Raw genomic sequence first — 24,937 nt, 5'->3', positions numbered from 1 at the left:
TGTATGGTGCTGGCAAATTCTCCCCTTTTTTCCTCAGAAAATACTGTACAAGGATGCTCTAGCTCCCCTCTAATGCCGTAAACTCCATGGCATGGTCATAAGGGAAAAGGAAAGTGAAGCTGGAACATGTGGAACAAAAGGAACAGGACTTGCTTGTGGCAATGCTACGATCAACTTCCTGGGAATGCGGGCCCGGCGGGAGCTCCGTGGGATAGTCACTGGGCCCTGGGGTAAGGACAAGTCACGAGGCTGGGCCTCCTCCAGACCGCAGAGCGCCGGATCCAAGTGTCCTCCGCGTTGCCATTGCTGTTTCGAAGCAATAATTCGGGACTCCTGGATGTGGGATTATTGCATTAGGAAACAAAACCTTTAAAGCATTAGAACAGCCCTTTGATGTCCCTGCCAAAAGGATGTGGTTGGTTCACAGGACACGCTGCTGGCTCCGGCTCCTGCTGCAGGCGCCGGCTGTGCCCGTGTGTCGGTGCCGTGGGATCGGGGCGGGAGCTCTCCCGGGGTGCGCATGCATGGCCGCCATCCCGTGCCAGGACCACTCCGAGCCGTGCCAGCCCTACTCCATGCCGCTGCGCAGGATCTGGTTGGCCGCGATCAGCATCACGCTGATGATGAAGGCCATGGCGAAGGCGCAGATGAGGCTCTTGCGCACGCACGTCTGGCGGTTCTGCTTCTGGGCGTGCACTGCGGAGACAAGAGGGGCGTCACACAGGGCAGGGGTTCTGTTCCCTCCTGGAGCAGCTCAGGAACCCTCCTGTTCTCACTGTCCCTCTCCCTGCTGGGACATCCCCAAACAACCCACCCAACCCTCCAGGACTTCCAAACCAGCCCATCCCAGGACTTCCAAACCAGCCCATCCCAGTCCTTCCAAACCCTTCAGGAACTCCTTTCCCTCATCATGGCTTTTAATCCCTTTAAGTGCTCACAGGGATGTTTGGGGTTATCTGTGTATTTCTTTTAAGCTCTTTGTGAAGTTGGAATCACAGGATGGGTTGGGTTGGGTTGGGTTGGGTTGGGTTGGGTTGGGTTGGAAGTGACCTCAAAGCCCATCCTTGTCCCATGGGCAGGGACACCTTCCACTGTCCCAGGTTGCTCCAAGACCCATCCAGCCTGGCCTTGGACACTTTCAGGGATCCAGGAACAGTCACAGCTGCTCTGGGCACCCTGTGCCAGGGCACCCTCCTTCCCACTCTCTGACCTAAGCTTCCTCTCTTTCAGTTTGAACTAAGTTGTTTCTAAAGTTCTTTAATAGCAACTATCAACCTTGTGTGAATCCCTCCAAGTCATCCAGGTCAACTGGGAATGAGTGGAAAATCAAGAATCGCTCCCTGATGACACTCAGGCCCCCACTGTGACAATTCCCAGGAGCATCCATGGCACATGAGTCACTTTTCCAAACTTTTTAGGTTTTAGGTTTTCTGTGCAGAAACCAAATCAGATTTATTAAGAACCTTTCCAAGTGAATGCTTACAGAATAATTGTCAAAAGAGATGAGAGCAGCAATTAAAAAGCAGACAGAGTTGGGATTTTTAGCACTCATTTTATTTAATTTTACCTTTTGCCAAGGTTGTCAGTGAGAATTCGTGCTGTGATTTAATTAAGCCAGTTCATGACCCTGTCTTGGCCTCCCCACATCTGAATGTCAGAGCCACGTGTGGTGTTGGGCACTGTGGAGATTTGTTTGCAAAGGCCTTGAAGGTTCCCCCAGGCAATCCCAGGGTGGTGATGGCTGGAACAGCCCAATTATCACCCCAGCAGCACCACCATGGTCACCACTAAACCATCTCCTAAGTGCCACATCCACACTTCTTGGACACTTCCAGGGATGGGGATTCCACCGCTGCTGGACAACCCTTGCAGTGAAGAAATGTTTCCTTTTTTCTCATCTAACCCTCCCCGGGCCCAGCCTGAGGCCGTTCCCTCTCCTCCTGTCCCTGTTCCCTGGGAGCACAGCCCGACCCCCCGGCTGTCCCCTCCTGTCAGGAGTTGTGCAGAGCCACAAGGGCCCCCCTGAGCCTCCTTTTCTCCAGGCTCAGCCCCTTCCCAGCTCCCTCAGCTGCTCCTGGGGCTCCAGACCCTTCCCAGCTCCGTTCCCTTCCCTGGACACGCTCCAGCCCTCAGGGTCTGCATTGTCCTGAGGGGCCAAGGACTGACCCCAGGGTTTGAGGTGTGACCTCAGCAGTGCCAGCAGAGGGGACAAGCCCTGCTCTGGTCCTGTTGCAGCCCAGGTGCCACTGGCCTTTTTGGCCATCTGGGCACACCTGGGCTCATGTCCAGCCAGTGGCACCAGCACCCCCAGGGCCTTTTCCAGCTGCCAGCTCCTCTGTCCCAGCCTGGATTGTTCCATGGGACATTCTGTTCCTGTTGTGCCCCATGGGACAAGTGCAGGACCTGGCATTTGGCCTGTCCAGGTCAGTCAGGGACAGCCAGGAAATCATCCCACACACGATGGACAGCTCTGCCTGCCTGCTCTGGGCCTTGCTTTGCTCTTGGTGCTTGGTTTGCCCTGGGAAGGGATGTCCCTGTCACCTTCTCCTCATGGATGGTCTTGTGATGACAGGAAACTTTCAGATGGTTGACAACAACCCCAAAACAAACCTAAAATGCAGCCAAGGACAGGCTCCAGGTGCCCACGTTTAGAAAGCTGGAAAGGAGAATATTTTTAGAATATATAGAAAAACTCCTTGCTCTGATCCAGCCTTGAACCTTATGGCACAGAGAGACCTGGATGCTGGGTTTTGAATGCCAGTTTTCTCCCCCATCACCTCCTCTGGCAGGTGTTCAGCAGTGCCTGTGCCCTAATCCCAGCTCCCAGTGGTCCCAGCTCAGTGCCAGGGGCACAGAGCCCTCCTTAGGGAGGTTTGGAGCCATCCTGCCCCGGGCAGGGAATGTGAGTGAGGCCTTGCTGTGTTCTGGGCAGGGAATGAAATCCCCCCTGCCAGCAGTTCTCCCAAATTCCTCACTCTCTGCTTGCACTGCTCTGCTCCAGGATTTCTTCCCTGGCTTTTATAAACCACACAGGACCAGTGCTGTGGCTCCCTGGCTTTGTGCACGGTGCCCTAGTGCTTTGAAAAGCTCACCTTGCCCAGCTGTAATTATTTTTTAATGTATTTTTCTATTATTTCTGTACTCTGAAAGCACTCCCAGGAAGCAGAGAAATCACTGACACCACCAGCATTACTGTCAGGGTGGGGCTGCTGATGGTAACAGCAACCCAAGGCTGGCCAAGGGTTTACTGGGATAACCAACTCACCTCTTCAGATGAAAAGAGTAAAACATGCTTGGTGTTTTTGCAGAAATGTTCCTGAATTGAACAACTTCTTCAGGGTTCTGTTATACAGTAGTGCCTGAAGGCAGCAGGATGCAGGGAAGTCCCATTTACTGATCTTTACCCACTAAAGGGACACCAAACATCCAAATTACCTACAAATAACTCCGGGTGAAAGGGGAATGTCTGCCCAGCCAGACCCTTTTGCTGTTGGTTGGGAATGGCTCCAGGAAGGAGGTGGGTATCAGCATTGCTCTGCTCGCTTAAAATCCACAGTGAGACAGAAGAGGTGGAACTCCTGATGTCCTGATTCCTGGAATTCTTCCCTACAACAAGAAGTTCCATTTAACCAGCCCTGATAACTGAGGAGGGCATGCCCTCAGTTCTCTCCTTTCTCTAAATCCATCGTCTCTGAGGACAGAATCTGCTTTTCCTGCTGGTTCCCACAGCTGGCATAGTTCCTGGGCTGGATGCCAACATTTGGGTGCCTCTGGGACCCAAAGATGGGACCCAGAGCTTTTGCCACCCACAGGACATGCCAGGGGTTGGATGTGGTTCATTGGACACGGGCAGAGCCTGAGGCTCCTCTGGAGAAATCCTGAACCTTTTTAGGGGGAAGAGCAACCCAGAGGTTTCCAACATCCATCAGAACTCATGAGGCAAAGGCAAATCAAAGCTGGGTCATTCTTCATCTTCTCAACAGTCCCAGGACAGGCTGCAGAGGAGAACTCCCTCGCTGGCACACACCACTGCCCCCAGGACTCCTCAGGAACTGGGGCTAATGGGGCCAGGCTGTCACAATGACCACGGTGGGTTTGGGATGTGCTCCCAGCACTGGGAGCCTTCTCCCCAGCAGGAGAACCGTTCCTCACAAGGACAGCAGCAGAGTATTTATAGAGCCCTGTCCCAGCCCTGCCACAGGTGAGTGATGGTGGCTTGCTCTGGCTGCCTGGAGTTATTTTTGATTTAACAGGGCAGTTTGTCATCCCCAAACTGAGCTGAGCAGGACGGGGGGCAGGGAGGAGCTGCTGGCTGCATCCCATGGATGTGAGGGTCATGGCTGAGGGTGGGACCCCCCTGCCAGTCCTGTAGCCACTGACACTGCTGTGCCACCAGCTCTGTGTCCTGAGTGTTGGATCAAAGGAACTGCCAGGAAAAGGCTGCTGGGCTGTAAATCTTTGGGAGCTGCAAATTGTCCTTTCCCTGTGTCCCAGGAAATCACACAGCCTTCACTGTCCTGCCCTGAGTGCTGATAAAAACAGAGATAAAGGTGAGGACAGAACACTGCTTCTGCCCTGGGCCTGTCCTTCCCCTAGATGTGACATCCTGCAAAGGACTTCAGTGTTCAGAAGGAGCTGAGGAAATCCTGGACTTGGCCCTGACTGTAATACAAATATTGTATTTGGGGTAAACTCTGGTGAGAGGTGCAAGGTCTGCCATCCACATTGATACTGAAGATTTCATGGTCATAAAGACCTTATTATCACATTATTTCCATAATTTTTATGACAGAAATGTCATGGCTTTGTACTGATGGTGATATTATCTGTACAACACTCTTCAGCACCTGAGCCAGCTCACCCAGGTGTGGAGAAGGGGGATGTCCAGGTGTGGAAAATGGGGATGTCCAGGTGTGGAGAAGGAGAATGTCTCTGCCCACAGGAGGAGAAGGGTTTGGAGCTGGTCTGGGATCCAAGAGGTGACACTGAGTGGAGATCCCCCTTTCACCAAGGTGCTCCTGGAAGTCTCTGCTGTGTCTGCTCCCTTAGGAGATCCCCAAATCTCAGAGGGAACAACTGGGGCTCATCTTGGCTTCATTCCTCCCCGAATTAAAGGCCCTTCAATGGGGTGGATGGTACCTTAAATATAGATGGGAGTTGAAAGAAATATTTGAATTGCTATTTGAGGAGTTGAACGAAGAAAGGGAGTTGTTTTAGGGTGTAATTCATCTCATCCCAAGGCAGCACCTAAATTAAACTCAAGGAACTCTACCCAAAAAGCATCTCCTTCAGTGCAGTAATTAGAAGTGAGTGACCCCAGGAACATGCCCCTGAACAGCTGAAAGCTGTCCCTTAGTGCCACAATCCATGACATGTAATTCCTGCTATTGAGCCCTGTAGGGATCCTGGTGTTTGAGAGCTGGGAGCTCTGAGGGTCATTCCTGGCCAGCCTGGAGAGCTCCAGGGACACAACCTGTCCTTTCCTGGCAGAAATGCTCCTGTCAGAGTTGTCACACCAGAACTGTCCCCTTCCACTGGGACCTGGAGCAAAACTTTGCCCCTCTGTTGATAGTTCAGCTGATCTTTATTCTCTTCTGGATTTGTGTGTGTTCCCAACATCTAAAAAAAGGGTCTGTTTTGCTTCTAGGTTCTGCCTGGCACCAGCAATGCCAAAACATCCCACGAGAAAAGCTGTTCCTGCTGCACTTTTGGAAACTGGAGCTTCCAAAATGAGATGCTGAGCATTTGGGACCCAGGTTTTTTCTGGGATGGTTCAGCCAAGCTCCCAGAACTCTGCAGCAGTGACAGCTGGCTCCTGTCCCCAGGGATCAGCAGGTCAGTGGGCACCAACAGCTCCAGGCAAGGAAGAAACATCTCTTCCTCTGCGCTCTTCTCCAGGAGGAACACAAAAATTGTTGCTTGGCCTAATTCAGAGAGTGCTGCTGCTGCCTCCCTCCTGCAGGGTTTTTGTCATTCAGCTGTGCTCCTCCAGCTTCTCTGCCCTGTTTAGCACATGTGAGGGTGAGAATGGAGCTGCTGCATCCCATTCATTAGCCAGGCCAAGGACTGGGCTATATTTTCATCCTCTGCTCTTTGTCTCTGCCTGGTGCCCTTTCAGAGCTGTTTGACCCCACAGAATGTCACAGTTCCTCCCAAAATGGTCTAAAGTGGGATTGCTGGGTGGGACACACAGTGGCTCCAGCAGGGCACAAACTCTGAGCTTCTCTGTTGCATTCTCCTGGGCTCTTCTGCACTTGAGATGATTTCATGGAATCACAGAACAGGCTGGGCTGGAAGGGAACTTAAAAACCATCTAATTCCATGGGCAGGGACACCTTCCACTGTCCCAGGCTGCTCCAAGCCCCAATGTCCTGGCCTTGGGCACTGCCAGGGATCCAGGGGCAGCCACAGGCTGAACAACCAGGATCTGTTTGGTTGCTCTAAGCAGCAACACTTCAGAGCAGTGTGAGTTCCTCTGGCCAAGGAAACAAAAATGCTTCTTCTGAGGTGGCTTAAAATGGGGAATTTCCTTGCCAGTGTCAGCTGTGTTCAAGTTCAAAATTTATTGTAGATACCAGTTCCGATCCCAATTCTTGATCCCCTGTGGCTCTGCTGAAGGAAGAAAATGTTTCCCTTTCTCTGGGTGCCTTCAAGCACTGCTCAGCCCTTGGCTTTGCAGAGCTCCTCCCGTGTTCAGAGGAGCTGTCCTGGCTGAGGCAGGTCCTGGCAGCTCAGAGCAAAAGGTGCCAGGGCAGCAGGGCATGGACCTCTGCTCACTGCTGGTGTTACAGTGCAGGAGAGGACTCATCCCAGCTGCTCCCTGGAAGCATTTTTGGGATCTCAACAGAAAACTGGAGAAGCCCAACACAGCTTGGTAAGGCCTACCAGTCCCAAGAAAGTCTTTCCATGGTGGGATGAGGGAAATCAAGGTGTTTCTGTAGGGAAATTCAGCCTGGCTTAGACACTGACCTCAGCACATCCCTCTGCCTGCATCCCACCAGAGAGGGGGGAAACCCCCAGTGCTCCATCCCTGAGCCTGGAAAAGGACCAGCTTTGCTAAGGGATAGAAGTCTGAGGGCAGCTCAGTTGAGCCCTCTGGGTGTCCTTGCTCCTCACTCCAAAACAACTCCCTGCCAACCCCAGGCACCCCTGTCCTGGATCAGAGCGAGTTTGACAGACACAGGATGACAGAACAGGAACCCAGGGACTGACTCTCTCACCTTCAAACTCTGTTTGGCAGTTGCCAGAGTTCTCGTTCAAGCTCTCCTCCTCGTTGATGATGATGTTCTCGATGTCCTTCATGGTGAGGTGGTCGCGGAAGGCGTGGTACAGGATGTGCTTCAGCTCCTCCAACGTTATCCTCTGCATGTCAAACTGTGGGAGACAGCCCAGTTACACCCAGGGATGGGGCTCCCACGGAAGCAGCTCTGGGGGCAAGGCCACAATCCCCAGCTCGTGTTTTATCAGCCTCAGTTCAACAGCTCGGTGGGGGTCTGAGCTCTCTGGGGCTGCTTTCACTCTAACAGTCCATGCTGTAAATGGGTGTTGCCCCTGCCAGCTCCCTTGGCACTGCTGGAGCAGCAGAGAAACCCAGCCCTGTGCCAGGGATGGCCTTCCAGGCTGGAGAGGCAGCAATCCAGTCCATCCCAACAAAGAGAAGCCCTCAGGGGTTCCCCTGGTAGCTCTCACACCTCCCATGAGCCACAACCCTGTTTGTGCTCCCTTTTTTACATTTGCAACCCCCCAGTTGTGCCTGGGGGGAGGAACAAGCAGAGGACACTTCCCTCAGAGCTGACTTCTGTTGTGGCTCTAGTAGGAAGTGCTGCTCTTATACCAACCAAGTTAAATCCATAATTCCTGCTGAATGTGAACATTTTGCCCCAGAATGATGTTGGACATGTGCAGTTTGTGTTATTAATGAATCCCTACTAATGGTGCAGCAGAGAGGAGACACAGCCTGGCTGCTGTGCAGTGCCAGGGGAGCAGAGGAGTCTCTCTGGGTATAGGAAAGAAGGATGGGAATGTTCCAAGCCATGATGAGTTTTCCTGAATGCTGCAGAAGCTCCTCGAAGTGAGGCCTTGCAGCCCCAGCAGGGTTCGTGCACAGCAACCAGGCCCCCCCAGGGCTCCTCCACCCCATCTGAGCCATCCTCGGGACACCCAAAAAGGCCAAACCCCTCTGACTCAATACCCCAGTGGAAGGAGGGCAATGCCAACTCCCAGCTACCTCTGCCCTGGGAGAGTGGGGATGCAGCAGGAAATTCCCATTCCTTCTCCAGCTTGGGGAGAACAGGACAGACCAGGCAGGACATGACACAGGGAATGGCTTCCCTACTGCCAGAGGTTTCGGGATATTGGGAAGGAATTGTTCCCTGGCAGGGTGGGCAGGCCCTGGCACAGGGTGCCCAGAGCAGCTGTGGCTGCCCCTGGATCCCTGGCAGTGCCCAAGGCCAGGCTGGATGGGGCTTGGAGCAGCCTGGGACAGTGGAAGGTGTCCCTGCCATGGCAGGGGTGGCACTGGATGGGCTTTGGGGTCCCTCCCAAGCCAAGCCTTTCTGTGATCCTGATTCCCAGAAGGCAGAAAAGCCAAACCCACAAACTACAGCAAAGTCCAGATTTGTATTGGCCTCAAGAATTGTCCCTGAGGCAGGAACTGGAGGAGAATTCCAGCAGAGGTTGAGCATCAGCCCTGATGAGGTGGAATGGGGTCACCACAGGCTGAGGGGCTGCTGCTGCAGGCAGGAAGTGACAATGGGCATGGAATTATGGGGTTGCCATTGCTGGGGCTCAGTTTCATGTTGGAGTTTCCCAGGATGAAGACCCCAAAGGAATGCAGGATGGGTGTTGGGTGAGAAATCCTTGGATTCACCCCCATGCAATCAGGACTGCAGTAATCCACCCAGGAGGGCTGGGAACCCTGGACAGCTTCATTGCAAGCCTCCAGCAATACCCCCAGCACTGCTGCAAGGCAACCAGAGGAATTATCCCAAATTTCCACACCTTCAGTTGCCAGGAGAAACGCTTTTTGTCATGGAACAGGATGTGAAGAGCACAGCTGCTCCCTTTTCAACATTAAAGACAGCAGAGCAGGGCTGGTGAGATTTGTTCATACACAACAAAGCAGGATGGAAATTGGTGATTAAATCCCAGGGGGATTTGCAGCCCAGCTTTGAACTGGGCACCAAGGAGCCACTGGTGACAATGGGGTGCTCACTATTTTTAGCTGAATCCCTGAGGAACAAGACAGCAGAAAAACCAAACCCATCAGCCCTACTGCTCACAGAAATGCTTTTCATCTGGACAGAGCCAGAACTCTGTCTCTGGTCCCTGCTGTCCACTCCCCTGCACATTTCCTGCAGCAGGGTTAGGATGGTGCAGGAAATGAGTGAAGGGAATTGGATAAATTGGTGTTTCTGTGGGTGCTGGATAAAACCAGAGGGATGTGTGCAAATCTGCCTGCACACACAGGGATAGATGGGAATATTGCAGGGCCCAGATTAAGCAAAGTGCACTCCTTCATTAACCCCTTGGAGGATGAATGATTTTGCACCTGTGCAATGAGCAGGGGTCAGGGAAGAAAACCTCAGGCTGAGCAGCTCAGGAGTGATGAGAATCCCAGGATGGGTGGGGTTGGAAGGACCTCAAAGCCCATCCAATGCCATGGGCAGGGACACCTTCCACTGTCCCAGGCTGCTCCCAGCCCCAATGTCCAACCTGGTCTTGGGCACTGCCAGGGATCCAGGGGCAGCCACAGCTGCTCTGGGCACCCTGTGCCAGGGCCTCACCACCCTCCCAGGGAACAATTCCTTCCCAATAGCCCATCCAGCCCTGCCCTCTGGCAGTGGGAGCCATTCCCTGTGTCCCCTCCAGACCCTGGGAGGTGCTGGGAGGTCTCCAACCACCTCGTGTTCCCCAGGCTGCACAGCCCCAGCTCCCTCAGCCTCTGCTGCTCTCCCTCTCTGCCAGCATTGCCACTGAAAACCTCTGCAGAGTTTTCTGTCCTCCTGCCTCTGCTCCAGGCTGGAGCACAAACACAACTGTGGGGATCAGCTCATCCTCAAATTGTGCCAGCAGTAATGACTTGAGGGGTTTGGGGTCTTCCTGTTCCAGATAAAATCTGTCTGGAGGGAAGGAATTGTTCTCTTGACAAATGCTCAGCTGCTGCTGCATCACAAATGTTATGCTAATAGAGAGAGAAATTATCTTTTTAACTTGTTTTGTTGTCATTTGTATTCTTTAGGAGGTGGAACAACCTCAGATGGGATTCAAAATCACCCTTGTTGGCTCACAGGAGTTGGACTCGATCTTTAGGGGTCCCTTCCAACTCAGAACTCTCTGTCAATCTCTGAATTTATGCAGTGATTTTTGGTCTCTTCTTTGCTCCTTGCGGGACAGCTACCCTCCCTGAGCTCTGTGTCACCCTGGCAGAGTGTCCAGGGTGGCTCCAGCTCGGGGCAGGCAGGGACAAGCTCTGCTTGGGCTCCCAAGTAATTCCAATTATCCCTGCTCTCCAACCCAGCAATTTCCCTGATTCACTTTTCAATTACTCTGGGTTTTATTGTGGTAATGACAGGAACCAGGGAGCAACTCTTAACTTTTATTGACTCCATGGGGAGGAAAATGGGGACTGTGGCAAGCTGGAAACTTTCTATAGGATTTATAATTAGGAGAAATCAATGGAGCTGCTTGTGAGGATCAGAATAATTTGCTGTGAGCAGTAAAACAAACTGAGCTGAGGCCCAAACTCCAGGTGCTGCTGTGAGTGGGAGCTGTGGAGAGCACCAGGAACTGGGCACTCAGCTCCTGAGGGACCCCTGAGGCTGGAGGATGCTGTCCCATGAGATATCTGGAAGGGAAAGTGGACTTGGTCCAATCCAGCCTATAGCTTCCTTCTTGACTTAAAATTCCTGCAGGAGATGAACCCCTACCTCAGTTCCTTGAGCCTCGCCAGCTGAAATTTCCCAAATGTGTGTCTGCCTTGCCTGCAGAGCCCCATTCCCAGGGAGTTCTGTGTCTGCCTGGCCCGGACTTCTCTGTGTGGTGCAGGAATGGCCCAAGGGGAAGGGCTTGTTCTTGAAGGGCTTCAGTGCTGGAATAGCACTCCTGATCATTTCATATCAGCTCAGCCTTAAAACAAAACAGTGGGAGGCTCCTCTCTGGAGCTCCAGGGTGGCCTTGCTGTCCTGCAGGTGGGTGAGGCCGGGGGGACCCTGCAGTGACAGGAGCAGGGCCACTCTGGGGACCTGCAGGGTCTTTTAAAGCCACTTTGCTCGACAAGAGGTGGGACTGGCTGCTCTGGCAGGGAGGTTTAGCTGGGAGAGCACTTAGACCCATGTGGTTTATGGTTTCCCACATAAACCACCTGGAAGGGTCAGCTGGGGCTGGTGAGGGCTCCAGGTGGAGCAGGATTTTGCCTCATGTTCTGAAAATTAATTCTGCAACCCCAAAAGCTTCAAAAAATCAGAGAATCATTTAGGCTGGATGTTGGATTAAGCTTTTTTCCGACCCAGAGATGGGGCAACTGAGAGGTGTTTTAAAAACTTTTATTCTATTTTTAGTCTCATGAGAAGGATGGGACAATACAGATGTTATAATCATGTCATGACAATCAGAAGCCAACTATTTCCTAATTACAATACAGTGTAAGTGTTTCTTGGCCTATCAGCTTTAGCCACACCATGCTGTAAATGCCTTAAAGCCAATAACCTAAAATTACCTCTTGTGAGTCCCACTACAATCATCTTTCATAGTTCTATTTCTCCAAAGTATCCAGTCTTATTTACAAAACCATCCTTTGAAACTTGTTTCTAGTTCCATTTCTCTCTCAGCAATGTCTGTCCTATTCCATGGCATTTCTAAATCAGCATTTCTTATCTCAAAGTTTACATAAAAATGCACACTGTGTGAACCTTCTATCAAGCTTTAAAAATTTTCTACAAATCCATTTCCCACAGCTGGAAAATATCCTTGAGTCCAGCCATGGGCCTGACCCCAATTCCAGCACTAAACCAGGCTCAAAGCACCACATCTGCAGTGACCCCTGCATGGCCCAAAGCCCCTGTCCGTGTTCCACTGATCTCTCATTTGGGGCAGCCCTGGACAATCTCTGAGTGACAAACAAGAGATTGTTTTGCCCTCAGACCTTCTGCATGGCTTGAATAATCCCAGGGAAGCTGCAGAGGGGCTCTGCCCACACTGCCACAATGGGGATGGGACCAAAAAACACCTGAAGTCTGCAGAGCAGCTTTGGGCTTTTTGCACATGTACAAATATATTTGTATGGAGAAATGCATTGTCTTATTATATATTATTTTTGTTGTTGTCATTGTTATCACTACTATTATGGTTACTGTTGTTATTACACAAACACAGTATTACTATTATTATTATTATCATCATCATCCTTATCCTTATTATTGTCATTATTACTTAGAGGGATGAAGCAGCTCTCCTGTGAGGAAAGGCTGGGAGAGTTGGGATTGTTCAGCCTGGAGAGGAGAATGTTTGGGACGACCTCACTGTGGCCTTCCAGGACCTGAAGAAGCCAACAAGGAAGATGGAGAGAGACTTTGGACAAGGGATGGAGGACACAGGGAATGGCTTCTCAGTGCCAGAGGGCAAGGATGGATGGGATACTGGGATGGAATTGGGGTGGTCCTGGCACAGGGTGCTCAGAGCAGCTGTGGCTGCCCCTGGATCAGTGTCCAAGGCTGGGCTGGATGGGGCTTGGAACACTCTGGGATAGTGGAAGATGTCACTGCCCATGGCAAGTGTTTAAAACTTTATGGTCTTAAGGTTTCTTCTAACCCAAACCACTCTGGGATATGATGACAATAAACATTAAAGTATAAAATGTGTATGTACACACAACACAAATGCATATATATGTATATACATAAATGGGAACATATGAAATATTTCCCAAATGTCCAGGCACACCCCTCTCCAAGCCCCTCCCAGCCTGGGATCCACCCATAATGGATATCCCCTCCTGCCAGGAGATGATGTGGGCAGGACATGGTCCCATCCTGCCTGGGGCTGGATCCCAGCACTGAGAGCCCTGCCCTCCCTGCATGGAGGGCATCCCATCCCATCCCACTATCCCATCCCACTCCATTATCCCACCCCACTATCCCGTTATCCCATCCCTCCCAGGGAGCACGAGGCTGTGCTCGCTCCCATGGGGACACGCTCACCGCCAGTGCCTGGGGCACCGGGAGCCCTGCAGGAACCATTCCCTGGAATGAACCTGGAATGCTCACCCTGCGGTGGGCAGGGCTGGTGACACCCCCGCGAGCAGCGGGACATGCCAGCACAGCCGGGTGGCAGTGCCAGCTTCCCCCGGGGCTGGCGGAGCTGCCATCCCGGCAGGAACATCCCACATTCCCGACGCTGCCGGGAGCGGGGAGGGCACCGGGACATTTCCAGAGTGAAATTCACTCGTCCCCTGTCGCGACAGGCTCCGCCCCTCCCGGCAACTGCCCAGCGGCGTTCAGGGCACGCCCGAGACTTTCCATCGGGTTTGAGTGCACAGCGCCCCGGCCCCAAACACCCAGGCCGGGCTTGCTCTGTGAAATGAGGAGGAATTCCAGCCTCAGCTGGCCCTGGGTCCCTCCCGTGTGTCCCTGCACACCCCCCACAGCCCACATGGGATCCTCAGGGATCATCCCTGGCATTCCCCAGGATCTCTGGTGTCTGGGGTCACAACCTGCTCCGGGCCGGGCTCCAAACACCCCCCTTTGCTGCTAGGGATGGGGGTTTGTGGCTGTCCTGTGCAGGGCCAGGAGCTGCACTCGATGGTCCTTGGGGGTCCCTTCCCTTGGGATATTCCACAATGCCCAGTGTGGATTTGGAGCATCCCTTAAAGCTGCTGGCTCCGTGGCTCCTGGGACAGGAGCTGGTGTGGCCCCACGTCCGCCAGGAGCCCCTGGGGACACATTTGGCTCTGGAGATGGGAAATTCTGCTGCGGCTGGGCAGGAAACACTTTTCCATCCAAAAACAAAACCGGAGTTGTAATTCCCTCTGCTGAGGCTGGCTCCAGCCTTTCCTAGGCCCAGACTAATTTTGGGGCAATGATTTAAGTGGGGAGTGGGTCTTTGGCTGTGCCTCCACTTCCCAGCTGGGATTTAATGGCTCTTAAACTGGGCTGAGAGGAATAGTCCCCCTGACAGGCACCACCCCCCCGCACACACAGCAGGAATATTAATGCTGGCCACATTCAATTAACTTGAAATAGTTTAGTAAACCACAGAGAAGTGGTGGTTTGGTGGTTTTTTAATTAGAGAATGCTCTGAGGCTGCAGCACAAATTAACAGGCCCCAACAATTTCTGTGGTGTGGATTTAGGGCTGCCAGGCCTTCCCCCAGGTTGATCCTAATCAAAGGGAATCCCTAACGAGGGCTGCATCTTCCTGACCTTCCACACCAGGCCTGGGGGAGCCTCTGGGGCAGCAAACTCCTGACAGCTAATGAGGGCTAAAGCTGGGAATTCCCATCTGACCATCTTCTGCCTGTCCCCCAGATCTGCAGTTCTCATGGAGTCCTGTCCTGGGATAAATCCAGCAGTGGGCTGAGGTAAAACTGCCCTGATGGTGCTGCCTGTTCTGACATGGAAATGGCAGCTGGCAGCCTCAAAATGAACAAAATAATTCACACACACACAAAAAAAAAAAAAAAAAAAAAGTCAGGATTTCTCAGTGTAGGACATAACAGTTGCTAAATATTTACACAAAAATTCACAGAATTCAGAGAATCACTGGGTTGGAAGAGACCTCAAAGATTGAGTCCAACCCAGCCCCAACACCTCAACTCAACCCTGGCCCCCAGTGCCACATCCAGGCTTTGTTAAACACACCCAGGGATGGTGACTGCACCACCTCCCCGGGCAGCCATTCCAGAACTTTATCACACTTTCTGTGAAAAACTTTTTCCTGATATCCAACCTGTATTTCCCTTGGTGCAGCTGGAGGCTGTGTGCTCTGGTTCTGTCAGTGCTGCCTGGAGAAAGAGCCCAGCCCCAGCTGAGCACAGCCACCTTTCAGGAGCTGTGGAGAGTGTAAGGTCACCCCTGAGTCTCCTTTTCTCCAGGTGAGCACCCCCAGCTCCCTCAGTGGTTCCTCTCAGGGTTTGTGTTCCCAGCCCCTCTCCAGCCTTGTCGCTCTTCTCTGGACGCGCTCGAGCATCTCAACGTCCTTCCTGGTAATATCCCATGATATCCCATAATATAAAATCCCCTGTCCCTCTGCAGGAACAGGATTCCACCCTGAACTGTTTCCCCCTGGCTCAGTCAGTGTGAGCACAACAAGGGGGTTCGGGGCAGATCACTCTGAGGCTGTGCCAAAACTCCAAATATTCCAAGGAGGGAAAAGTCCTTCTGTCTTTGCACCACAAAACTCTCCTCCATCAGGGGAGAGCAGGGGCTCTGCACCCCAGGGGGACCCTCAGGAGCAGTGGCTGCTGTGTCTGGGAATGCTGGAATTCCTGATCCAGGCAGCAGCAGGATGCGAGGGCACCTCTCTGTGTGCCAGCTGAGGCTGGTGCCACACCAGGTGCCTGGCATAGCAGTGACACAGACACTGCCCGTGACAGCAGTGACACAGACACTGCCTGTGACAGCAGTGACACACCCGACAGCACAGGGGGACTGGAAGGCGAGGCCCTGCAGAAATAACCTCCCCTGGCAGTTTCACTGAGCAGTGAGCCCGACCCTTGGGCCTTCTCCCCATCTCTCACAGGCTGCTGCAGATCCCTGCCTGCAGAGAGGATCTTTGATCTGCTCCTGAGCGGGATGAGGCAGCAGAAACCCCAGCCAGGGGAATTTTTGGGCCCTGCTGCTGCTGCTGCTGCTGCTGTCTCCTGGAAGCCCTCAGCCAAAGGAAACCAAATTTTTACTTAACAGCAACAAATGTTCTGAGAACGCTGGGAGAAGTGGATTAGAAGGTGAGACCTCTTCCTGGACTGCACAAAGGACACAATCATTAATAAAGGCTTTACAAGTCTGACCCAGAGCTGCTGTGGGAAGCTTCAAGCATCCTTGGCACTGCTGATGGTGGTTAATGAAAAATAATAACAATGAGGCAGCAAAGAGAGCCTCTAATCCTGCTGTGCAGCACCAGCCAGAGCCAAGACAGAATCCAGAATGGCTTGGGCTGGGAGGGACCCCAAAGTTCATCCCTGCCATGGGACACCTTCCACTGTCCCAGGCTGCTCCAAGCCCCAGTATCCAGCCTGGCCTTGGGCATTGCCAGGGATCCAGGGGCAGCCACAGCTGCTCTGGGCACCCTGTGCCAGGGCCTGCCCACCCTCTAAAGCAAAGGGGAAAAGAGAAACAATCCCAAAGTTTTTATTCTCTATTTCCATCAGCAGGTGATGTTCAGCCACTTCCCAGGAAGGACTCCAGCCTCTGGAGTTTCCCCAAAGGCAAACATGGTAAATAACAAACTCCCCCCTTCCTCCTACTTTTCTTAGCTTTTATATCTGAGCTGACATGGTCTGGAATATCCCAGGACCTCAGGACTGGCACCTTCTCATTTGCAAGACATGAAATATTGAAAAGACAATTTTTTTTCACAGTGAGAAATTCACCTAAATCAGGAGAAATTCATCTGTGCTGGGAAAAGTCGTGATTTGTCAAACTGGCACTTTGTAAGGAGAAGGAAGAAATAACAAATTTGAAATACCAGCCATTCCTGACATTGCTAATGGGGCCCAGGAGCTGCCAGAGAGGAGATGGAAGTGCCACCAGCAGCGTGTCCCAGTGGGGGCTGCCCAGTGCCCAGCCCCAGCAGCTGCACAGCCAAGGCACACAAAGACCACTTTTGGGGCTGTTTTCCATCTTCCCCCCAAGCTGTAGGATCCAGGGTGTCTCTAAACCCATCCCATCAGCCCCAAAGCCCACAGTCCCACATCTGCTGAGAGGAGGGAGTGCAGCTCCGCTGGTGCCTGGCGTGGATCTCCTGACAAGTCAAGAGCTCTGAGGAAACTCAGTGAATCTCAAATTCAGCTGGAGACAGAAACACAGTGCAAAACCCTCCCCTGCTGCAGCTCAGTTCAGCAATTCCAGAGCACAGGATGTGAGAAATTGGTGCTGGTGCACCAAGGCTCAGAGGATGGGAAGGAAGGACAGAAATGATGTGAATATTTTTAAATTGTTTCTCTCTGTCACCTTGTGCTGGGACGTGGATTTCTCTTTCCTTATATTTGCATGTTGTAATTATTTTTATGCCACCTTTTGCTCTGCACATAGCAACCATTGTTTGAAACCAAGATTAATTCAGCTGAAAACCATGACATCAAAACTAAAGCCTGGAGCATCTGCTCAGTTACTCCAGTGCAGGGAGTCCATGATTTTTTTCTTTGCCATGCTACAAACAAGGTGATCACTTCTGAAGTCCCCTCCAGCAATTCACTTGGCATTTGTGAGCTCCTGGCAGTGACCAATAACAGAGAGAGTGCAGAAAATACAGAGCAGCTGTCAGTGCTGAAAAATAAACTTCAGCAAAGTGATTTTAATGCCTGACTCAGTCTGTGCCAAGGAGGGAGCCCTGGCACCTCCACCCTGGGATAAATGAGCAGCTTTTCCTGCAGGAGGGGCCCAGGGAAAGCAGGGGAAGAGCTGGGCCCTCAGCACAGGTGACGCCACAGCAGAGTGCAGGTGAAATGTGGGAAGAGCTCACCTGGGGACAGCAGGGACAGTGCAGATTGGGAACACATTGAGGAGCTCCACGTGCTTGTTTGGAGCCCACTGGGAATACAGTGGGACCCTCCCAGCAGCAGCTCTCCATCCCATCATCTACACCAGGAACATGGGACAGGTGAACTCAAGGGGTGTCTCAGAACAGAGGACACAGCAGATGGAGCAGGTGCAGTGAATTTTCCTTCCCTGCCTTGTCTGAACTGCCCCATCATCAGATTTTGCTGGGCTGTATCACAATAAATAAATGCCTTTGGATTATCTTTTATCTTGGGGTATCCTTTGTGGCAGATCTGACCATGAGTCTCTGGGGAGCTGAATGTAGAATCACAGAATATCCTGACTGGAAGGGGCCCCCAGGGATCATCCAGCTCCTGACACCCCAACAATCCCAGCCTGGGCATCCCTGGAGCTCCTGGAGCTCTGGCAGCCTCGGAGCCGTGCCCATTCTCTGGGCAGCCTGGGCAGTGCCCAGCACCCTCTGGGGGAAGAGCCTTTCCTGAAATCCAACCTAAACCTGCCCTGGCCCAGCTGGGGACTGTCCCTAAGGCAGGAGAGCCCTGCTCCATCCCAGCCCTGAGCTCCCACCTTGGAGCAGCCCCACCATGGCAGAGAGCTGTGACCCAGGCCTGTGACATCAGGCTGCTAATTGCACTTCAGTTCTGCATGAATTAGAGAAATATTTAGCTCAGTGACACTTAAGGGCTCTTGTCCCACTAAAATAAACTGAGTAAATTGTCACATGGCAGCTCAGCTCCCCCACCTGTGCCTTGCTGAAGGGGGCTTGGAGAGCCCAGGGACAGCATCTGGGGCCAAATCAATGCTGGGGATCCAAAGAGAGCCCAGCACTGGGGATGAGCAGCTCTGCTGGGGGAGAGGCTGAAGAGATGGCAATGTTCACCTGGAGAGGAGAAGCTCCAGGGTGACCTCACTGTCACCTTGCAGGGCCTGAAGGGGGTGACAGGAAAGATGGGGAGAGACTTTAGACAAGGGATAGAGAGACAGGACACAGGGAATGGCTCCCACTGCCAGAGGGATGGATGGGATAGTGGGAATTAGGAATTGTTCCCTGGGAGGGTGGGCAGGCCCTGGCACAGGGTGCCCAGAGCAGCTGGGGCTGCCCCTGGATCCCTGGCAGTGCCCAAGGCCAGGCTGGACATTGGGGTTTGGAGCAGCCTGGGACAGTGGGAGGTGTCCCTGCCATGGCAGGGGGGGCATTGGATGGGCTTTGAGTTGCCTCCAACCCAAACCATGAGTTCAGAAGTCACCAGACCAAGCTTTACACCCCAAATCCTGGCAGCTGGCCCTGAGGGGCTGCTCTGCCCACATCTCCAGCACAGAGGACCAGGCTCTCCAGCACCACAGCCAAGCTTTAATCCATCTGCACAGCCAGGAATGGAGTGGGGGCAGCCCTGCCACCTGTGTGGGGACAAAGCAGGTCCCCTCACTGTGGTGACAGCTCTGGCTCTGCCATGCTCTGCTAAACCTCCTTGTCCTCCCTGCCCTGACCCAAGGCTCTCCCCTCTGTGCTCCCTCTCCCCCAAAGCCACAACACAAAGCTGAATTTATCAGTGCTGGGAAAGGCTCAGCAATCCAAAAGAGCTGCTGACCCTGCTGATCCTGCTGATCCCAGTGATACAGCCCAAGGAAACACAATCCTGCCCCACCCTGCTGGCAGCTCCACAGAAATGTTGGGGTCGTTTGTTTGGGTTCAAAGCTATCTCTGACAGGATGAGGGGATTCACTAAAATGGGATGTTTCCCACCTAGCAAAGGTGACATCTCCTTTTATTTGGAATGCCATAAACAATCTAAAATGTAGCAATCCATAAAAACGGGGGAAAACAGCTGCAGAAGCAGCAGTAATCCTGTGCTCACAGTGAAGGGATGTCCTGCCCCAGGACACTTTTTGTAAGGACAACACTTCTCACCCCTGAACTGAACATCCGTACACTGCAAGACACTTCACCCTTGTGAAAATCACTGTGAACAAACCACAGGACAATTCCTGCAACTCCCTGAAAACAGGCTGGAGCCTGGTGGGACGGTGTGTTCTCACAGGTGACAAGAGACAGAACAAGAGGAAATGGCCTCAAGTTGTGCCAGAGGAGGTTCAGGTTGGATATTTGGGAGTATTTCTTCATGGAAAGGGTGGTCAGTCCCTGGCACAGCTGCACAGGAGCGGCCATCCCTGGAGGGGTTAAAGAAATGGATGTGGTACTTGGCAACACGGGGCAGTGGTGGCCTTGGCAGTGCTGGGGGAGAGCTGGAGAGGGACTGGGGACAAGGGATGGAGGGACAGGACACAGGGAATGGCTTCCATTGCGAGAGGGCAGGGCTGGATGGGGTACTGATGAGGAATTGTTCCCTGGCAGGGTGGGCAGGCCCTGGCACAGGGTGCCCAGAGCAGCTGGGGCTGCCCCTGGATCCCTGGCAGTGCCCAAGGCCAGGCTGGACACTGGGGCTTGGAGCAGCCTGGGACAGTGGGAGGTGTCCCTGCCATGGCAGGGGGGGCACTGGATGGGCTTTAAGCTGACTCCCACCCAAACCATCCTGGCACTCTGTGATGTTGGATATGGAAAACAAGCTTTATGCCACACTGAAATCTCCCTCCCCCACTGATTCCTCCAACACCAGACCATTCCCCTGGCAATAATTCCCTATTTCTCTTTATCCCACTGGTCCAAGACCTCATCTGGAGCCTTGCTGAAGCATCCTCTGCTCTGCAGGTACCAATCTAATTTTCTCACCGAATTATGAAATGTGTTAATAAAATCCAGCTAATTCCAATCCTGGAGTCCTGAGCTTCTGCCTCAGCCCTGGCGAAGGACATGAACCTTCCACAGATTGAGCAGGGATATTTCTCTAATAGGAAATGTCACTGATCCATGAAAACTCTGAGCCCTGAGTTCATTAAAACCTCATTAATTGGAGGCCTAACGGCGAGAGGGAAGGACCTGGCAGCCTGACCTGAGCTGACTGCAGACACTCACCCTGGCAGGGACCAGGAGAAATGGCATTTAGTGATGTGACCAATTCCATCCCTGGAAGAAGAACCTGTTGTGAGGGACACCAGCACCAGATTTAGGGTGGCCTTTTGTCTGGAAAGGATCTCAGTTTCATCAGTCCTTCAGTCCAGTTTTGATTTCATCAGTCTCTGGGTGCAGTTCCTTTGCAAATGTTACTTAATGTTTGTTATTTGCCCAAGAGCCTTGGCTCAATGGCAGCATTTTCATCCTGTTCCATCTGCTGGAAAAATTCCTTCTTGTGCAAAATAAAAATTCACAGATTTTGCAGAAGAAAAAGCTGAGGACAGAGGCTGAACCAACCCTGTGACAGTCAGTGGAAGAAGGACCAGGCTGCAGAGCCAGGCTGTGCTTTGCCTCCCCTTCAGCCCTGACCCAGGAACATCTCCAGAGCTCCATTTGCAGAGGACAGTGTCTGCTCAAGTCCAGATGGGCTTGTGATCCCTGGGAATTCGGGATCTTAACACATCCATCCTGCTGAGTGAGGGGAGGCTTGAGCTTGCCAAGGATTTATCATGAACTTTGCTCCTTTGTCTGAACAAACACAAACCTTGCTGCATTCCTGCCCTGCACAGTGCCCCTGTGGGTGTGGGGTCAGCCTTGTGGATCCCCCCAGCTCTCAGGGGTGACACACCCTCAGTGCCTGCCTGCACAAGAGCCCTTTGGAAAGGTCCTGCTCCTTTCCTTGCCTGGGCTCAGGCTCCACCACCACCAGCTCCAGAAAGTCCTTTTCCCTTTTCCTTGGTGACACATGTCAAGTTTTCTGTTTTCCCCACTCACAACAAGCTGCCTTTCCCTGCAGGAAATCTGTGCTCCCTGCCCAGCTGTTCCAGCTCATCAGCTCCTGTCATCTCTGACACTTTTCCTGGCATCCTTCATCCCTGTTTGAAATCCCTCAGGAGACAGAGATCCACATCTGGTGGGGGTTTGAGTGGCTCCTTTTCTGCCCCTTTTCTGCCCCGTTTGGCACAGCCACACTGAGGGAAACTTGTGCTTTGCTGTCCTCGGAGTGTCCCCCCCACCTGCTTTGTCATTTCTTGGGCTCCCCCAGTCTTTGCTGCTCTAAGAATCATTTCACAACAGCTGATTTCACCAAGGAGTGGGTGAAGGAAAGCAAAAAGAAAAGAACAATCTAAAATGCAGCAAGAGCTGCTGGTTTTTGGTAGCTCAGAATCGCTGAATCCCAGAATAGTTTGGGTTGGAAGGGGCTTCAAAATCATCTCCTGCCCTGGGCAGGGACACCTTCAACAGACCAGGCTGCTCCAAGCCGGCTGCTTCATCACCTCTGTGGTCCTTCTGTGACCTGCCCATTTACTGTGCAGTAATTTTGCTGTCAGTGCTGGAGCCAGGCTGAAATATCTGCTCTCTACCTGAGTGTGTCAAGTGCACCTGGATTTTATCAGAGAGATAAGGTGAGCAGACTCTGTCATATCTGCCTGGAGCTAAGCCATCAAAACAGGTCCAATTTTCACTGATTTTGTTTTTTCCCCAGTAAAGGGAAATGTGGGTTCTTCAGGATTTTGGGTTTTGGGGTTTTTTTCCTTTTTTTTTGTTTTTTGTTTTGGTTTTTTTTTTTGTTTTGTTGTTTTTTTTTTTTGTTGTTTGTTTGTTTTTTTGGGGGGTTTTTGGTTTTTGGGGTTTTTTTCCTTTTTTTTTGTTTTTTGTTTTGGTTTTTTTTTTTGTTTTGTTGTTTTTTTTTTTTGTTGGTTTGTTTGGGGATTTTTTGGGGTGGGTTTGTTTTTTTTTTAATTATGGATGTTTGTGGTTTTTCTCTTTTGGCATCCTGGTCGATTGAATAAAATTGACATTTAGGCAACAAAAGTTCACAACACATTCTGCCACTTTCTGTATTAAAGCCTTTCTTTCCCTCGGCACACTCTGGTTGGAGAAGTTTGATGTTGTTGATTCTCCAAGGGAAAAGCTGGGAAGAGCTGCAAGGAAAGGAGTCCCTGAGCCCCCAGAACTGCTCTGGGTGTGTGTTGCACATCCACATCCATCAGAACTGATGTAATCAAAAGGAAGGCATTGCAAAATATAATTTGAAGCGGTTTGTAGCATTCATGTATAATTTTCAAATTTAGAAGTTATCAGAGTTGACAAGGCAATGTTATATGCAGTGAGAAGGGATGAAACTTAGTCTTCAATTTATATATTCTGCCAATTAATAAAGAAATGGATATAAATGAGGTGCTCAGGAGCTGGGAGAACAAAGGGGAATCTGCTTCTCTCAGAGTTTAAAGAGCCAAAGCAACACATGCTGGAGGAGAAGGGAAAAGACACCCTGGGAACAGGTGCTAGTGTTAGCTGCTCTTTAGAGGTGCTAATGAAAACTCCCTAAAAGAACTGGGATCACAGGGAATCCTGAGGATTCGATAAATTTCCGGGATGTGGCTGTGTAAATTTGACATGCCTCCATCAAGGAGATGTTATCACTCCTTGAGTCAGCCCTGCAAACAGCTCCGCTAAATTTCCCTGAGCTAATTGCTCTTTAATAGTTTGTTGTGTGAGCACTCGCTAATTACAAGTCAGGCAGCTTTGTGAAAACACATCTGAAATATTCCTACAGGTGAGTAATGGGTTTGGGGAAGAAAGGGATTTTTGACAGAGAGTGGTTTGTGAGTCTCGGGTGATCTGAAGTCCTGCTTCAAACACCAGCACTGAGGCAGAGCATTGTTGTCATCGGATATAAATAATTCATCAGGTGAGGAGATCCAGGTAGCTCTGGCCTTTCTCTGGGTGCTGCATTTTAAATTAAAAGTAACCCAACTCTTTCTGCTGTTGTTTGTTTCTCAATTCTTGCAGGTTTCCCTCGGACTGTGCCGTTTGGGCCCAGTACAGGGCACAGAGGCTGATCCCAGACTGGAGCGTTCCCACAGAGATGGGGAACAAGAGGAGCTGCAGAACGGGCTGGGGGGGCCCAGGGATGTGTGACACTGCTGAGACCCTCAGACCCTGGCGACAGCCCCGGGCCCCTCAGGACAATGCAGACCCTGAGGGCTGGAGCGTGTCCAGGGAAGGGAACGGAGCTGGGAAGGGTCTGGAGCCCCAGGAGCAGCTGAGGGAGCTGGGAAGGGGCTGAGCCTGGAGAAAAGGAGGCTCAGGGGGCCCTTGTGGCTCTGCACAACTCCTGACAGGAGGGGACAGCCGGGGGGTCGGGCTGTGCTCCCAGGGAACAGGGACAGGAGGAGAGGGAACGGCCTCAGGCTGGGCCAGGGGAGGTTTAGATGAGAAAATAGGAAACATTTCTTCACTGAAAGGGTTGTCCAGCAGCGGTGGAATCCCCATCCCTGGAAGTGTCCAAGAAGTGTGGATGTGGCACTTAGGAGATGGTTTAGTGGTGACCATGGTGGTGCTGCTGGGGTGATAATTGGGCTGTTCCAGCCATCACCACCCTGGGATTGCCTGGGGGAACCTTCAAGGCCTTTGCAAACAAATCTCCACAGTGCCCAACACCACACGTGGCTCTGACATTCAGATGTGGGGAGGCCAAGACAGGGTCATGAACTGGCTTAATTAATCTCACTGACAACCTTGGCAAAAGGTAAAATTAAATGAGTGCTAAAAATCCCAACTCTATCTGCTTTTCTTCTGGAACTGCCTCAGACTGGCCCAGGGGAGGCTCAGGGTGGACATCATGAGGAATTTCCCCATGGGAAGCATTGTCAAGGATTGGGAGGGGCTGCCCAGGGGCGTTTGGAGTGCCCGTCCCTGGAGGTGCCCAGGGAAGGGCTGGAGGTGGCACTCAGAGCTCTGGGCTGAAGACAAGGTGGGGATGGGGCACAAGGTGGGTTCAGTGATCTTGGAGGGATTTTCCAGCTCCAATGATCCTGGGATTCTGTGTGGTCCATGTGCAGCAGCCCCAGGGCTGGTGCTGAGGTTCCTTAGGAGACACAACAGCAACCCCAGCAAACCCAAAGGGCAGCAAGTCCCTCCCACCCTTATATTGCATTTCTCCATCTAACTTCAGCCTTGACTGAGACTTCAGATCAGCAGAATGGGATAAATTCCCAGGAAGATACAGACTTTGCTAACTACAGAACCAAAGGAAAGGCAGAAGGAATGCCCATACATCATTAGTCCTGATTGTAATTTATGCAATAAAAATAAAAAGTGATGGCTTAAATTGGAATTTTCTGTTGCCTCTGGGAGGATCAATTGGAGTTTTTATCCCACATTTAAATGCTAATGGTGCAATCCATCACTCCAGGGCCATTCTGGGG

General features: G+C 52.0%; 1 protein-coding gene across 2 annotated transcripts in view; it reads right to left on the bottom strand.

The window, feature by feature from the left end:
* Positions 1-278: 278 nt before the first annotated feature.
* The window catches only part of CALN1 (calneuron 1), a 137,156-nt gene continuing 112,497 nt past the window's right edge, over positions 279-24,937 (bottom strand). The window contains exons 4-6 of one of the 2 annotated variants that reach the window (XM_041425037.1): positions 7,221-7,374; positions 2,778-2,780; positions 388-696 (exon numbers count right to left, since the gene is read on the bottom strand). In XM_041425037.1, coding sequence (XP_041280971.1) covers positions 569-696; positions 2,778-2,780; positions 7,221-7,374 — 285 coding nt within the window. In that variant the 3' untranslated portion in view covers positions 388-568. Of the gene's footprint in view, positions 697-2,777; positions 2,781-7,220; positions 7,375-24,937 lie in introns of both variants that reach the window. The other variant, XM_041425036.1, reaches the window with a different exon arrangement.

Source organism: Onychostruthus taczanowskii, unplaced genomic scaffold, assembly GCF_017590055.1.
Source record: "Onychostruthus taczanowskii isolate IOZ18803 unplaced genomic scaffold, ASM1759005v1 scaffold86, whole genome shotgun sequence".
Taxonomy (NCBI): Eukaryota; Metazoa; Chordata; class Aves; order Passeriformes; family Passeridae; genus Onychostruthus; species Onychostruthus taczanowskii.
This window is presented reverse-complemented; position numbering and strand designations above follow the sequence as displayed.